At 37.9% G+C, this 13,154-nt stretch overlaps 2 protein-coding genes across 6 annotated transcripts in view; one reads left to right on the top strand and one right to left on the bottom strand.

The window, feature by feature from the left end:
- IMMP1L (inner mitochondrial membrane peptidase subunit 1) overlaps window positions 1-13,154 on the bottom strand; it is a 138,117-nt gene that overhangs the window by 48,668 nt on the left and 76,295 nt on the right. For all 5 annotated transcript variants that reach the window (XM_037839038.1, XM_037839035.1, XM_037839036.1 and 2 more), the window contains one exon: window positions 12,336-12,462. In XM_037839038.1, coding sequence (XP_037694966.1) covers window positions 12,336-12,462 — 127 coding nt within the window. The remainder of the gene's footprint in view (window positions 1-12,335; window positions 12,463-13,154) is intronic.
- LOC119536286 (ribosome-recycling factor, mitochondrial-like) lies at window positions 6,364-10,499 on the top strand. Its single transcript, XM_037839033.1, has 2 exons — window positions 6,364-7,111; window positions 10,271-10,499. Exons 1-2 carry the CDS (start codon window positions 6,561-6,563, stop codon window positions 10,404-10,406), a joined length of 687 nt encoding a protein of 228 aa, XP_037694961.1. The 5' UTR covers window positions 6,364-6,560; the 3' UTR covers window positions 10,407-10,499.

The following is a 13,154-nucleotide window of genomic DNA, read 5'->3' as shown; positions in this document are numbered from 1 at the left end:
TTGGAGATTTACTCGTAACCAAGTTCAGAGTATTCTAAAGTGACGTCAGTTCAGAGCCAGTTAGATTTTTAGTCAGCTGAGTGAAAGGCCTGAAAAATACCATTCAGTCTAAACAGGAATGAAGGGAAGAGGAAGGAAGGGAGGGAGGAGGAAAGGAAGGAACGAATGAAGGGAAGAAGAAGGAAGGGAGGGAGGGAGGAAGGAAGGAGGGAAGGAGGGAAGGAAGGAAGGAAGGAAGGAAGGAAGGAAAGGGAAGGGAAAGGAAAGGAAAGGAAAGGAAAGGAAGAAAGAAAGATTCAAACAGTACCCTGTACTCTGCTTTCCTGGTACACAGTAAATTATAAACAGTGATATTCCAAAATTTTCTACAACTCTCATTTCCATTATGTAAGGTAGTCAGGTAGCCCTATAATGCAAGCAGGTTAGCTTTGAAGTTGTCTATGAAGACTAGAATGACTACAGAATGGCCAGTTCACCAGTAGCATCCAGTATTTTGAGCTACAGGAACAATTATCATCACATCATGCACTTACTTGGGAGCAACTTTGCAGCAACCAAAGTAAGAGAAGAAACTGGAAAAAAAGACAGTCAGGCCCCATTCATATATTCATTTATCCATCCACCTAATATTTAAGTATCTACTAGATACCAAATCAGAGTTTAGGTGGTCAGGAATCATCCATGATTGTCTCTAACCTCAAGAACCTTATATTCTCGAGTAGGGACCAGCAAACTTTTTCCCTAAAGTGCCAGATAGTAAATATTCTAGGGTGTGGGAGCCATATGGTCTGTCACAACTACTCAACTGTTGTTTTAGTGAAACCAGCCACAGACAATAGGTAAATGAATGGGTGTGGTTGTGTTCTAATAAAACTTTACAAAAATAGGCAGCAGTCTGGATTTCGCTGGTGGGCTGTAATGTGCCAATCCCTGTTTTAGAACAATGAAACAAACAATAAAAAAAATTAATATGTAAGGCAGTGATAAGTGCTATGGAAAAAAATAAATGGTGTAAGGAGATGAACAGTGTTAGAGTGGGGCACAGGCAGAGGTTGGTATTTTATGTAATCTGACAAAGCAGTCTGTTCTGATAATGTGACATTTGAGTAAGAAACTTAAGGAAATGAGGAAGCAAGCCATGCGACTATCAGGAGTAAGGCAAAAGGAACAGAAAGCACAAAGAATCTGAGATGAGAGCATATTTGCAATGTCTGAAGAACAGTAAGGAGAGTAAATGATAGGGAACTGGTAGAAGAAGAGGTCAGAGAGGTTGTCTGGGGAGGACAACTAATCATGTTGGGTCTTGTAGGCCATTGTAAGGCCTTTGGCATTTATGATGAGTGAGATGGGTAATCACTGAGGTCTTTGAGCAGAACAGTGACATGACTGGTCTTAAAAAGGATCATTATTAAATAAAAAAGTCCACTTAAGTTACTACTATATGGAGAATAGTCCATGTAACTGGTAGAGAGGCAAAGAGATGGGAAGGGTGGAAGTAGGGAGAACTGTTCAGAAGTTACTGCAATAAAACAAGAGAGATGAATGTATCTTGCACAAGGATGGCAACAGAGACAGTGGGAAGAAGTAGTCTGATTCTGATTACATTTAGAAAGCACAGGCATCATGATTTGTTAATGGATTAGATATGGGATGAGAGAGAAAGAGTCAAGAATGATTCCAAGGCTTATGGCCTGAGCAAGCAGAATAGAGTTGCCTTTACTATAACAGGGAAGTATGTGGGGAAATCAAGTATTTGGTTTTAGACATACTAAGTTCAAGATGACCAATAAGACATTAAAGAAGTGATATTAAGCAAACAAATAGATATATGAGTCTGGAGTTCAGGGAATAGGAAGTGGTTGGAGACATAAATTTGGGAGTGAGTTAGATGGCATTTAAAACTACGAGAAAGGACAAGGTCACCAGAAATATGGGTGTATATAACCAAGAGAAGAAGTTTAAAAAGTGACATCTTGGTCACTCCAACATTTGGAGTCAGGTATATGAGGAGAAACCAGTAAAGGAAACTGAGAGGCAGCAGTCAAAAAGACAGGAAGAAAACCTAGAGAGAGTGATGTCCAGAAACGTTATTTCTTTCATATGCTAAACTCTATATTGTAGGTTCCAGATGACAATTTTGGTGCTTTGTTTTCTGAAGCACCTACATACAAGAATAATTTTTTTTTTTTGCCTAGTATTCAAAATACATTAATATTGATAGTCTTTACTATGCAGAGCTCAATCAAAATATGAATAAAATCTTCATCTTATAAACAACGATGATTTCTCTAAGGGGATGCAAAGAAAAGGGGAATAAACCTATTTCATAAAGTATAGCAACAGTGTGCTTCTGAGATAGCCAAAAAAGGGAACACTCTAGAAGAGCAGATCCTGCAGCTTGAGTATCTTTTCAGAATGAACTAAACTTGGATGAATTTTTGTTATGAATCACCTTGATTAATGGAACACATTTGCTAAAGTGGTTCTGTAATAGCTATACAATTTTTATGGCTGAATAACCCAGCCTAGAAAAACTGAGGGAAGAGGGTTCTCAAAAATCACTGGCTTCTTTTGCAGAACCAGTACTGTCTCTGAGCAGAAATCGTTCTTTTTTCTTTTTAAATAATAAAGACAAATGCATTTTTAAGGAAGTACAAATTGAAAAGATAGAAGTAGAAATAATAGATAAGTAGAGGATATTCTGGGTAAGGAAACAGCGGAATGGTGAGGAGTACAGATTCTGAAGCCAGGCTCATGTGTTTGAATCCCAACTCTGTCTCTCATAGCTGTTTGAAATTGGGCAATTTATTTAACTCCTTGCTGTTCAATTATCTCACTACTATGTATCTCATTGAGTTGATGTTGTGAGGATTAAATAATTTAATCCTTGTAACGAATTTCAACAGTGTTTGGTACAGAGTAAGCATATAGCAAGTTGTTCCGGTTTGCTAATGCTGCTGTTACACAAAACACCAGAAATGGATTGGCTTTTATAAAGGGGGTTTATTTGGTTATAAAGTCACAGTCTTAAGGCCATTAAGTGACCAAGGTAAGGCATCAGCAATAGGGTACCTTCACTGGAGAAAGGCCTTGGCATCTGGAAAACCTCTGTTAGCTGGGAAGGTACATGGCTGGTGTCGGCTTGCTCCCAGGTTGCATTTCAAAATGGCATTCTCCAAAATGTTGTACTTGGGGCGTTTTGTCCTCTCTTAGCTGCAGCTCCTCTTCAAAACGTCACTCTCAGTTGCTCTTCAAAATGTCACTCACAGCTGCACTGAGTTCCTTCTGTTTGTCAGCTCATTTATATGGCTCCAGTGATTTAATTCAGACTCACCCTGAATGGGTGGGGTAACACCTCCATGGAAATTATCCAGAGTCATCACCCACAGTTGGGTGGGTCATATCTCCATGGAAACATCCAATCAAAAGGTCACACCCTAATCAAAAAGATTAATCAATCTGCCCCCACAAGATTGCATCAAGGAACATGGCTTTTTCTGTGGGACATAATATATACAAACCAGCACACAAGTGTTGGCCAGTATTATTAAAATTATGTACGGTAGACTTGAAATACGATAAAGCAAAAGTGAATGGAATATATCTGGAACAAAATCATAGTGCTCTCTAATTTGTTCATTCATTAAACATTTAAAAATTCAATGAGTATTTTTCTAAAGAGTATACCCTATTTAAGGAAAGTAACTAGAATCACTGGTTGATGACTACTGAATTTTATAGCTGAATAACTTTCCATGAAAATAAACACAAAGGCTCCAACATAAAATCACTAATTTTTCAAAAAACAAAAAAACAAAAAACGAAAAAAACAACAAAACAAAACAAAAAAACCCCACATCTCATCACTGAGTATATTTCAAATACCAAATCAGTTCTTTTTACTTCAATACTTTACATTTCAAAGTTCTTTACTTGTCTTCTCTTATTATTTAAAGAGACTTTAAAATCTTTGGTCCTGATACTCCTCCTCTAATAACTCTTAAAGAGAAATTAACAACAGTAACAACTATGTGGTATTTAAGTGCACAGACAGTGCATGCTATTGTTTATTTATTCTGTTGAACTACATGTTGACAAAACTATTTCAGGACTCAATTTATCTGCTTGTGGATTAAACAACTCAGAAGTGACTGTATTGCCTCATGAATTGATAACAGTTATATGAAGATGAAACCATATGGCAAAAATTGACATTTTTGGAAGAATAAAAGGATATATTGTCCATGATAAAGACCACAGGAAAAAAAGTTAAGCAATATTACATTATCACCTTCAACATTATCATAACCATCAGCTAACAATTACTATGTGTTTAGTACTATAGTAGTATATCAAAAGCATTTGTACAGCTGACCTATTATTAATATCACAATCTATTATACATGATATATAACATATTGACCATTTAATGGTCTATCAATCAAACATACCTAAAGGCTAATATAATTCAAAATAAATCTACAATGATGAAGACAATTTAACTCTTCAACAATCTGCTGACATTGGGCATGAAAACAGAGGTAAAGTTAGCTAATAGATGTAACAGGTGTACCAATAATTTGATAGTGACAGAAAATTTAAAGTGAAGAAGCAAGAAGCCTATATGCTGAGTAAAAAGGGCCTCTCTCCATAAGCTCTTTCATAGCAGCCATGTGATTGGTGAAATTTGCTAACACATTATAACTACTCTTCACTCTTCCATTCTACTGCTCTTGCTCTCTTCTAACTGGACAGACAAGTTGACTAGACTAAAGGTATATACAATTTCTATTATAAAAATTTTAATTGGACTTTTAAAAACTAAACTTCAGACTTTGTTTGATTTCACCAGCTTTCCTAATAACTAGTTTCCATTAATTAGTCAGTAAAGACTTTCTAAGCCAAGATTCCAGACTGTGTTTGTCAAACTGTCTTTGTCTCCTCTAATATGTGAGTTCCTCCATCTTTTCTAGTTTTTTATTACTGACATTTTCGAAGAGTCTTGGTCAGTCACGATGTAGAATGTCCTTTACTTTGGGTTTGTTTGACGTTTTCTCATGTTTAGACTGAGGTTTTACATTGTTCTGCAAGAATACCACAAAAATGATAGGCTCTTCTCAGTACTCCAAATCAGGGGGTACATTATTTTAATGTCTTATTAGTGAAGTTAACCTTGATCATTTGGTTGAGTAGTGTCTGCCAGGGTTCTCCCCTGTGAAGTTACTATTTTTCCCTTTGTAATAAATATCCTGGGAGAGATACTTCGAGACTGTGAAAATATATCTCATTAAACTTTTGTCCAAGAATTTTAGCATCCACTGCAGAATCTTGCCTGCAGCAATTATTACTGAGATGTTTATATAGGGTTTTTTTAAAAATTCAGTTTCATTGAGATATATTCACACACAATCATCCATGGTGTACAATCAACTGTTCACAGTACCATCATATAGTTGTGCATTCATCACCTCAATCTATTTTTTAACATTTTCCTTACATCAGAAAGAATAAAAATAAGAATAAAAAATAGAAGTAAAAAACAACACCCAAATCATCTCCCCCATTCCACCTTATTTTTTCCTTTAGTTTTTGTCCCCATTTTTCTACTCTTCCATCCTTAGACTATATAAAGGGAGTATGATCCACAAGGTTTTCACAATCACGCTGTTACCCAATGTAAGCTACATAGTTATACAATCATCTTCAAGAATCAAGGCTACTTGGTTGCAGTGTGATAGTTTCAGGTATTTACTTCTAGCTATGCCAATGCACTAAAACCTAAAAAGGGGTATCTATATAGTGCATAAGAATGCCCACCAGAGTGACTTCTCGACTCCATTTGAAATCTCTCAGCCACGGAAACTTTATTTTGCTTCATTTTGCTTCCCCTTTTTGGTCAAGATGTTCTCAATCCCATGATGCAGGGTCCAGATTCATCCCTGGGAGTCATATCCTGTGTTGCCAGGGAGATTTACACCCCTGGGAATCAAGTCCCATGTAGTGGGGAGGGCAGTTAGTTCACCTGCTGAGTTGGCTTAGAGAGAGAGAGAGGGCCACAACTGAGCAACAAAGAGGTACTCTGGGAGAGACTCTTAGGCACAATTGTAAGTAGGCTTAGTCTCTCCTTTGCAGTAACAAGCTTCATATGGGCATGCCCCAAGATAGAGGGCTCGACATTCCAAACCATCTGTCCTCAATGTTTGTGAGAACATCAGCAACAATCCAGGTGCGGAAGTCTATATAGGGTTTTAAAAGGAATTAAAATATATGAAATAAAATGGCTAAACTGTTCTTGCTATAAACAAACTTAAGTTCTAATGAATGCAGCATTTTTCCTATACTCAAAATATAAATAGGCCATCGCTGCCGTCGTACGACCGTTTCCTTAGTATCCCGGGCTGTAGCGGGCTTATTAATATCATGATGATAAAGTTATGATGGAAACTATTCAGAGAGGTTGAATGACCTACCCGAATTCACAAGCTAATAAGTTGGGAAACTGAAATTTAAGTTCAAGACTGCTTCCAAAACCCAGATGTTCACTAAAATCGTCTTCAGTAATGGCCTTAGGATTAAGGTGCTTCCGCTTGGCCCACCCCGCCTTTTGCAGCTCCCTTGCAGCCCTGACCAGACCTGTTTCAGAAGTTACACTGAAGATGTTGAGTGGAAGACAAAATGACCATAGGCAATACATGGCCTACCCAGCTTTACCAGTCCGCCATTTTGCTACCAAGAAAGCCAAAGCCAAAGGAAAAGGACAGTCTCAAACCAGAGTGAATATTAATACTGCCTTGGTTGAGGAGATAATCAACTTGGAAGAGGTAGATGAAGAAATGAAGTCTGTGATGGAAGCCCTCAATGATAATTTCAACAAGACTCTCAATATAAGGACTTCGCCAGGATCCCTTGATCATATCACTGTGGTAACTGCTGATGGGAAGCTTGCTTTAAACCAGATTGGCCAGATCTCCATGAAGTCGCCACAGCTGATTTTGGTTAACATGGCCAGCTTCCCAGAGTGTACAGCTGCAGCTATCAAGGCTATAAGAGAAAGTGGAATGAATCTGAACCCAGAAGTAGAAGGGACACTGATTCGGGTGCCCATTCCCAAGTAAGTTTGACTGAAATTCACATATTTCAATGAAATGGGCAGTTGTTCTTGGAAGGAAACGAATGCCCTATGATACTCTTAGGCCGATAATATACTTTACCCAGACTTTCATCCTTGCAAACTTCTACATCCTTTGAAATCCACTGTATTCATTCAGAAATATTTATTTAGTGTCTACTGTGTGCTAGGTGGTGGGTATGCAGCAGTGTATCTGACAAAGTCCTTATCTTCATGTAATTTACATATGAGTTGGGAGACTAGGACAGATAAATAGATTGTCATTCCAAATAATGACATGGTGGAGGATAGAGAAGGCAGTGAGATCCCATAGAGAGTGACTTGGTGAGGGTGATGGTGGCCGGAGAAACTTCAGACTAGGAGGACTCTTTTAGAGTTTACATTTGAACTGAGAACTAAATGATAAGGAAGAGCCAGCCTAGGGGAAGAGCTTTCTAGGCAGCGTGAACAGCAAACACAATGTCAGAAAAGGCCCTAGCATATTTGAGAAAGAGAAAGGTCAGTCCCTCAGTGAGTGAGGGAAAGAATAGTAGGAGAGAAGATTTAACCAGTTAGCAAGCAGAGGCTGATTGTTTGGGCTTTTCAGGCCATGGTCAGGAGTTTGGATTTTATTCTCATTTTAATGTGAAGCCATTGGAGGGATTTAAGTAGGGAAATAATCTCTTCTGATATTGACTTTGCTTGGATCTCTCTGGTTGCTGATTAAGGAATAGGATGTTAAGGGACAGAGTGGATGAGGGAGAACAGTCAGGAGGCAACTGCGGTGGTCCAGGTGAGGCATAAATTTTTTCATAGCTTCTTCTGTAATCCCACAGCACTTTAGGTATTGGAATATTATAGGATTTATTTACTGTCAACGTGATTATCTGTTTATGTACTAAGGTTCTCTAGACTGGAAGTTCTGTGAGGATAGGGGACCATTTTTAAATGATCTTTAAGTCCCTATTCCTGTACAGTGCCTCATATATAGCAGGACCCAAATAGGTATGGAATTAGTTCATTCAGTCACTCAACAGAAAACTTATTAAACACATGATGCATGCTAGGCACTTTCCTAGTTGTAGCAGTAAACAAAACAGACAACAAAAGTCCTGTGTGTGAGGCTTACATTCTAGTTGAGGAGACACAATGAACAGAAAAAACAAATACGTAATGTAATGTCAAGTGATGGTAAGAACTAGGAAGAAAAATAATCAAGATAAGGGTATAGAGAATGTTTTGTGTGGGTGGGGTATTGTACATAAGGAGGTTAGGGAGGGAGGTGACATTTGAACAGAGACCTAGTGAAATGAATGAATGAAATTTCCAAATAACTAGAAGCAAAATGGAGTATAATACTAGTTGAGTGTCTTTCTGTGCTACACATCACTGTAATATTCCTTTACATGTATTGGCCTCATTTGTCACTCAATCCCTATGAATTTGTTTTGTTTTATTTTTTAAAGTGTGGAAATTTAGGTTCAGAGAGGTAGAGTCATATCTCTGAGGTCACACATCTTGTGCTGAAGCTGGGACCTGACCCCAGGTTTGGTTGATTCCAAAGCCCCATGAGGTACTTGTGTTAGCAACAAGAATTAATTCCAACATGGAGAGTCCAGGAACTTCCCCCACTGAACTTGTTCCTGTCTTGTAGCCAGAAAATGGCTGTCTTATTTCATTGTGTTATCTGTACTCTATAAGGCTGAGTTAATAGTCTGTCTTGAAATTGTGTGAATTGGGAGCAGTAGGGCTTAGTGTTTAAGAACCAGGTAGAACTGAGTTTAAGTCTAGTACATGTTTGCTTGTTTAGTTAGTTCACTGACTTTTTGGCAAATTTTCCAAGAATCTTTCATGGCCAGGCTTGGCACTGGGTGCTGGGAATGTACAGACACAGTACTTGCCTTCATAGAACTCGCAGGCTGTGTACCAGGCCCTTGTTTATATTACCTTTAGCTTATAATAAGCACCATCATGGAACTCACTATTGAAACACAGTTGACAGATAAAATACTGAAATAGAGAAATTACGGAACTTGCCCAAGATCACGTGGTCAGTAAGTAGCAGATTAAGATCCTGGGTTTTTCTGTTACCAAAGTACAGAACCTCCTGTACTATACCACCTCTGTATATATGGGTAATTCTGAGAAGTGCTAAATGTACCTGTTGACATTAGAAGCAAGATTTGCAAGTGAAATGGATAATAGTCAACAAGTTCATTTTCTAGTACTTGTTCTCCTACTAACTGTGAAACCTTGGAAAAGCCGCTTAATCTTCCTGAGCCAGTTTCCTCATATACCATATGAAGGGGTTATTCTGAGTGGCTTGCCAGGTCTCTTCTGGAGCTCCAGAATTCTATGATGCTATGAATTTGTGCTAATTGCTCGTTGCTGGCTTAGAGTCTTCTTAGAGCAGCCCAATTGTGTATCATATTTTCTTTCAGAATCTAATTGGCATAACATGCATCTTTGCAGATCCACAGGAGTTATTGATTGCCCTTGATCCTCTGTATTCAAGTGCACTTTGAGTGATCAGTGATTTTAACTTAAATTTTCAAGAACATGGGGATCTGTTACATTATATTTTACATTGTTTTATGTTGGCTAATGGGCATAATTCAAGAGAAAGTTGACAGACCAAAACCGTCTGCTTCTGCAGAGCTCGTTTTTTGTATAATTTGTTTCTTTTGACAAGGTGGTGGGGTCATGGGGCCCCTTACTGAATTATACGTTTGGTTGTTTTCCAGATAAAAAATGAATGATCTGTTCTTTATTATGGAGGCTTAGTCATGTGAGAGGAAAAAGGTTGATTTAGTAGGAAGGGGACTGAGGCAGTGACTTCTGTATGACTCTGGTCATGTCACCGTGGCAGCTTGCTGCCTTCTAGTTCTTAATTTGTAAAAATGCATAATGATGTGCAGATATTTGGTGATATTAGTAGAGAAACTAGGTTAAATAGTATGATTTCCTTAGAGGAAAGAAGCTATATAAAATACAAGATACTAATATTATTTCAGTAAATTTTCAATTCCTTAGATATGTATAATTTTACTCTAGGAGAAAAGGAAGAAGTGATGAAGGGACCTAGTATGTTAAGCATTGTTTTAGTTTCCTAGGCGACTTAAAGCAGATACCACGAAATGGATACTTATGTGAATTTATTAGCTTACAGTTTGAGGCCAAGAAAATGTCCAGCATAAGGCATCATCAAAGCCAAGGCAATGCTTGCTTCCTCAGGATCAGCTGCCAGCAGTTCTTGGCTCCACCACCACATCGCAAGGCACATGGTGGCATCTGCTGATCTCCTTTCTCTTCTGGGTTTTGTTGCTTTCACCTTCTTGCTTCTGTGGCTTATTTCTTTGTATGAATTTCATTCTCTTATAATATAGGATTAAGACTCATCCTGTGTCAGGTAGGTCTCACCTTAACTGAAGTAGTCTTATCAAGAGGTCCTACTTAAAATGGGTTTATGTCCACAAGAATTAATTAGATTTAAGAACATGTTTTTCTGGGGTATATACAGCTTCAAACCCACCACACTGTTCTGCTGGGAGTGGGAAGTGATAGAGAGGGACTGGTGATTGGTTAAGAAGTGAATGTGGAATGTGAAAGCCCTTAGTATAACTATTGCTGTTTGATTGTGTGAGTACCTGTGTTGCAGCATATTGTTTCTTAGATACATGGATGTTTCGGGGCCAGACCTGCAACACACCCAGGTGATCTCTCTAGAGGTCCTCTGACCAAAACATGATGTTGCTCTTTTAGGAAACCCTATTGGTACTTGAATGCCTCCCCTGGCTCACTGCATAGCAATAGTAATATTAAGCAAAATCACTGTTAACTGAGTGTAAACTATGTTCTAGGCCCTATCCTATATTATTTAACTCATTTCATTCTATTCCCTATTTATACAAGAGCAAAGTAAGCCTAAATAAAATAACTTGGCCAAGTTCATTCAGCTAGTAAAGGTAGAGTTGAGCAGGATACAAATTAGGGTCTTTGCTGGTTTGGATGTATTATGTCCCCCCAAACGCCATGTTCTTTGATGTAATCTTGTGGGGCAGATGTATCAGTGTTGATCAGATTGTAATTCTTTGAGTGTTTCCATGGAGATGCGACCCACCCAACTGTAGGTGATGACTGATGGGATAGTTTCCATGGAAGTGTGGCCCGCTGATTCAGCATGGGCCTTGATTAGTTTACTAGAGCAGTACATAAGCTCAGACAGAAGGAGCGAGCTTGCTACAGCCAAGAGAGACACTTTGAAGAACGCATAGGAGCTGAGAGAGGAGCTGCGGATGAGAGACAGTTTGAAGACAGCCGCTGAAAGCAGACTTTTGCTCCAGAGAAGCTAAGAGCAAAAAAAATGCCCCAAGAGCAACTAAGAGTGACATTTTTGAGGAACTGCAGCCTAGAGAAGAATGTCCTGGGAGAAAGCCATTTTGAAACCAGAACTCTGGAGCAGACGCCAGCCACGTGCCTTCCCAGCTAACAGAGGTTTTCCGGACACCATTGGCCATCCTCCAGTGAAGATACCCAATTGGTGATATGTTACCTTGGACACTTTATGGCCTTAAGACTGTAACTCTGTAACCAAATAAACCACTGCTTATGAAAGCCAATCCGTTTCTGCTATTTTGCTTAATGGCAGCATTAGCAAACCGGAACAAGGTCTGTTTGACTCTGAAGTCTAATTCTTGTCTGTGCACTTCCAGGAATGCTCTCTGTTTTTGTTTTTGTTTGCTTGTTTTTGTAGCAAAGAGCAGTAATTAATATTTCTTAATTTATTTATAAACAAATAGCCATGTGTGGACTTTTTGCATTACTTTTGATTTTTTAAAACCTTGCATTCAAATACTATTTCCTGAGTTTTTTGGTGCCCCTTAAATTTGGGGCCCAAGGCAAATGCCTCACTATCCTTCCCTGCTTTAAAACCTGAAGCACACTTTTTCACTTTAATTATTATTCTGGTTATTTTTGTGTGTGTGGTAATGAGGGTGTTGGGGATCGATTTTGGTGATGAATGTACAACTGTGTAACAGTACTGTGAACAATCGAATGTATGATTTGTTTTATATGACTGTGTGGTATGTGAATATATCTCAATAAAATGAATATTAAAAAAATAAAAAAAAAAAAAATATAAATAAAAGTTTTCTTTGGTTAGTGTCTTCAGTTAGTGTTAGTTAACTACGATACCAATACATAACACAATTGAAATGTTACTTACATAGCTATGGCTTTTAAAGAAATCCGATGAACTATTGGTGAGGATTTTGTCTCCTTCCAAACCAATTACTCTTTTACAAATATTTGATTTTGGATCACTTGGGCTTTTTGCGATCACAATGTCACCTCTGAAAAGGAAAAAGTCACAGAACTGTCAATGTTATTAAGTATAGATACATGCATGGCACTGCTTTAACACTTTTACAGAGCAACTTAAACAAAGCCATACCCTTCATCCACTTATATACTGACCCGCATACATTTACCAGCTTGGAGAACCACTTGTGATTGACTTTTAAGTGTTAGAATCCAACAATGTGAATGATGAAAAAGCCAAAATCTGCCCTAATACATACATTTAAAAACTTAATACATGAGATATCAAACATATTAAATTAATACAGGTTAGATTACATATGGAAGGCATGATTCAAGGAAGAAGTGACAATCTGCATGGTAAATGAAGAATAAAAATGACCTGAAAAAGTAGCAAGGAAGAAGGGGACAAAGAATATAGAACTAATGCTGCCCCAACCAAACAAAACACACTCTTTCTGCATTAAATGAACAATAAGTGAATTCTTTCGGCTTGCCACACATATTTGAAAGAATTTCATATATTTATTTATGATTTGTAACAGTTCTAGACATAATTTGATGTTACTTATAATCAAAGATGCATATGCCAGAATAATATCAAAATCCATAAAAAGAAAAGATGATAATTAAATCAGATACCTAGTTATTGTTATATACAAGTAGTAAAATGAGTTCTAAACCTTTTGGTCGCTAAATCAAAAAAGAAATTAATTACATGGCA

The sequence above is a fragment of the Choloepus didactylus genome, chromosome 6 (genome assembly GCF_015220235.1).
Source record: "Choloepus didactylus isolate mChoDid1 chromosome 6, mChoDid1.pri, whole genome shotgun sequence".
Taxonomy (NCBI): Eukaryota; Metazoa; Chordata; class Mammalia; order Pilosa; family Megalonychidae; genus Choloepus; species Choloepus didactylus.
Note: the sequence above shows the minus strand (reverse complement) of the source record. Positions and strands in the feature narration are given on the sequence as shown.

Coding starts and splice junctions, on each gene's coding strand:
- LOC119536286 (XM_037839033.1), top strand. CDS start 6,561: ATGGCCTTAGGATTAAGGTGCTTCCGCTTGGCCCACCCCGCCTTTTGC. Junction 7,112..10,270: donor ATTCGGGTGCCCATTCCCAA/GTAAGTTTGACT, acceptor TGAATTTATTAG/CTTACAGTTTGAGGCCAAGA.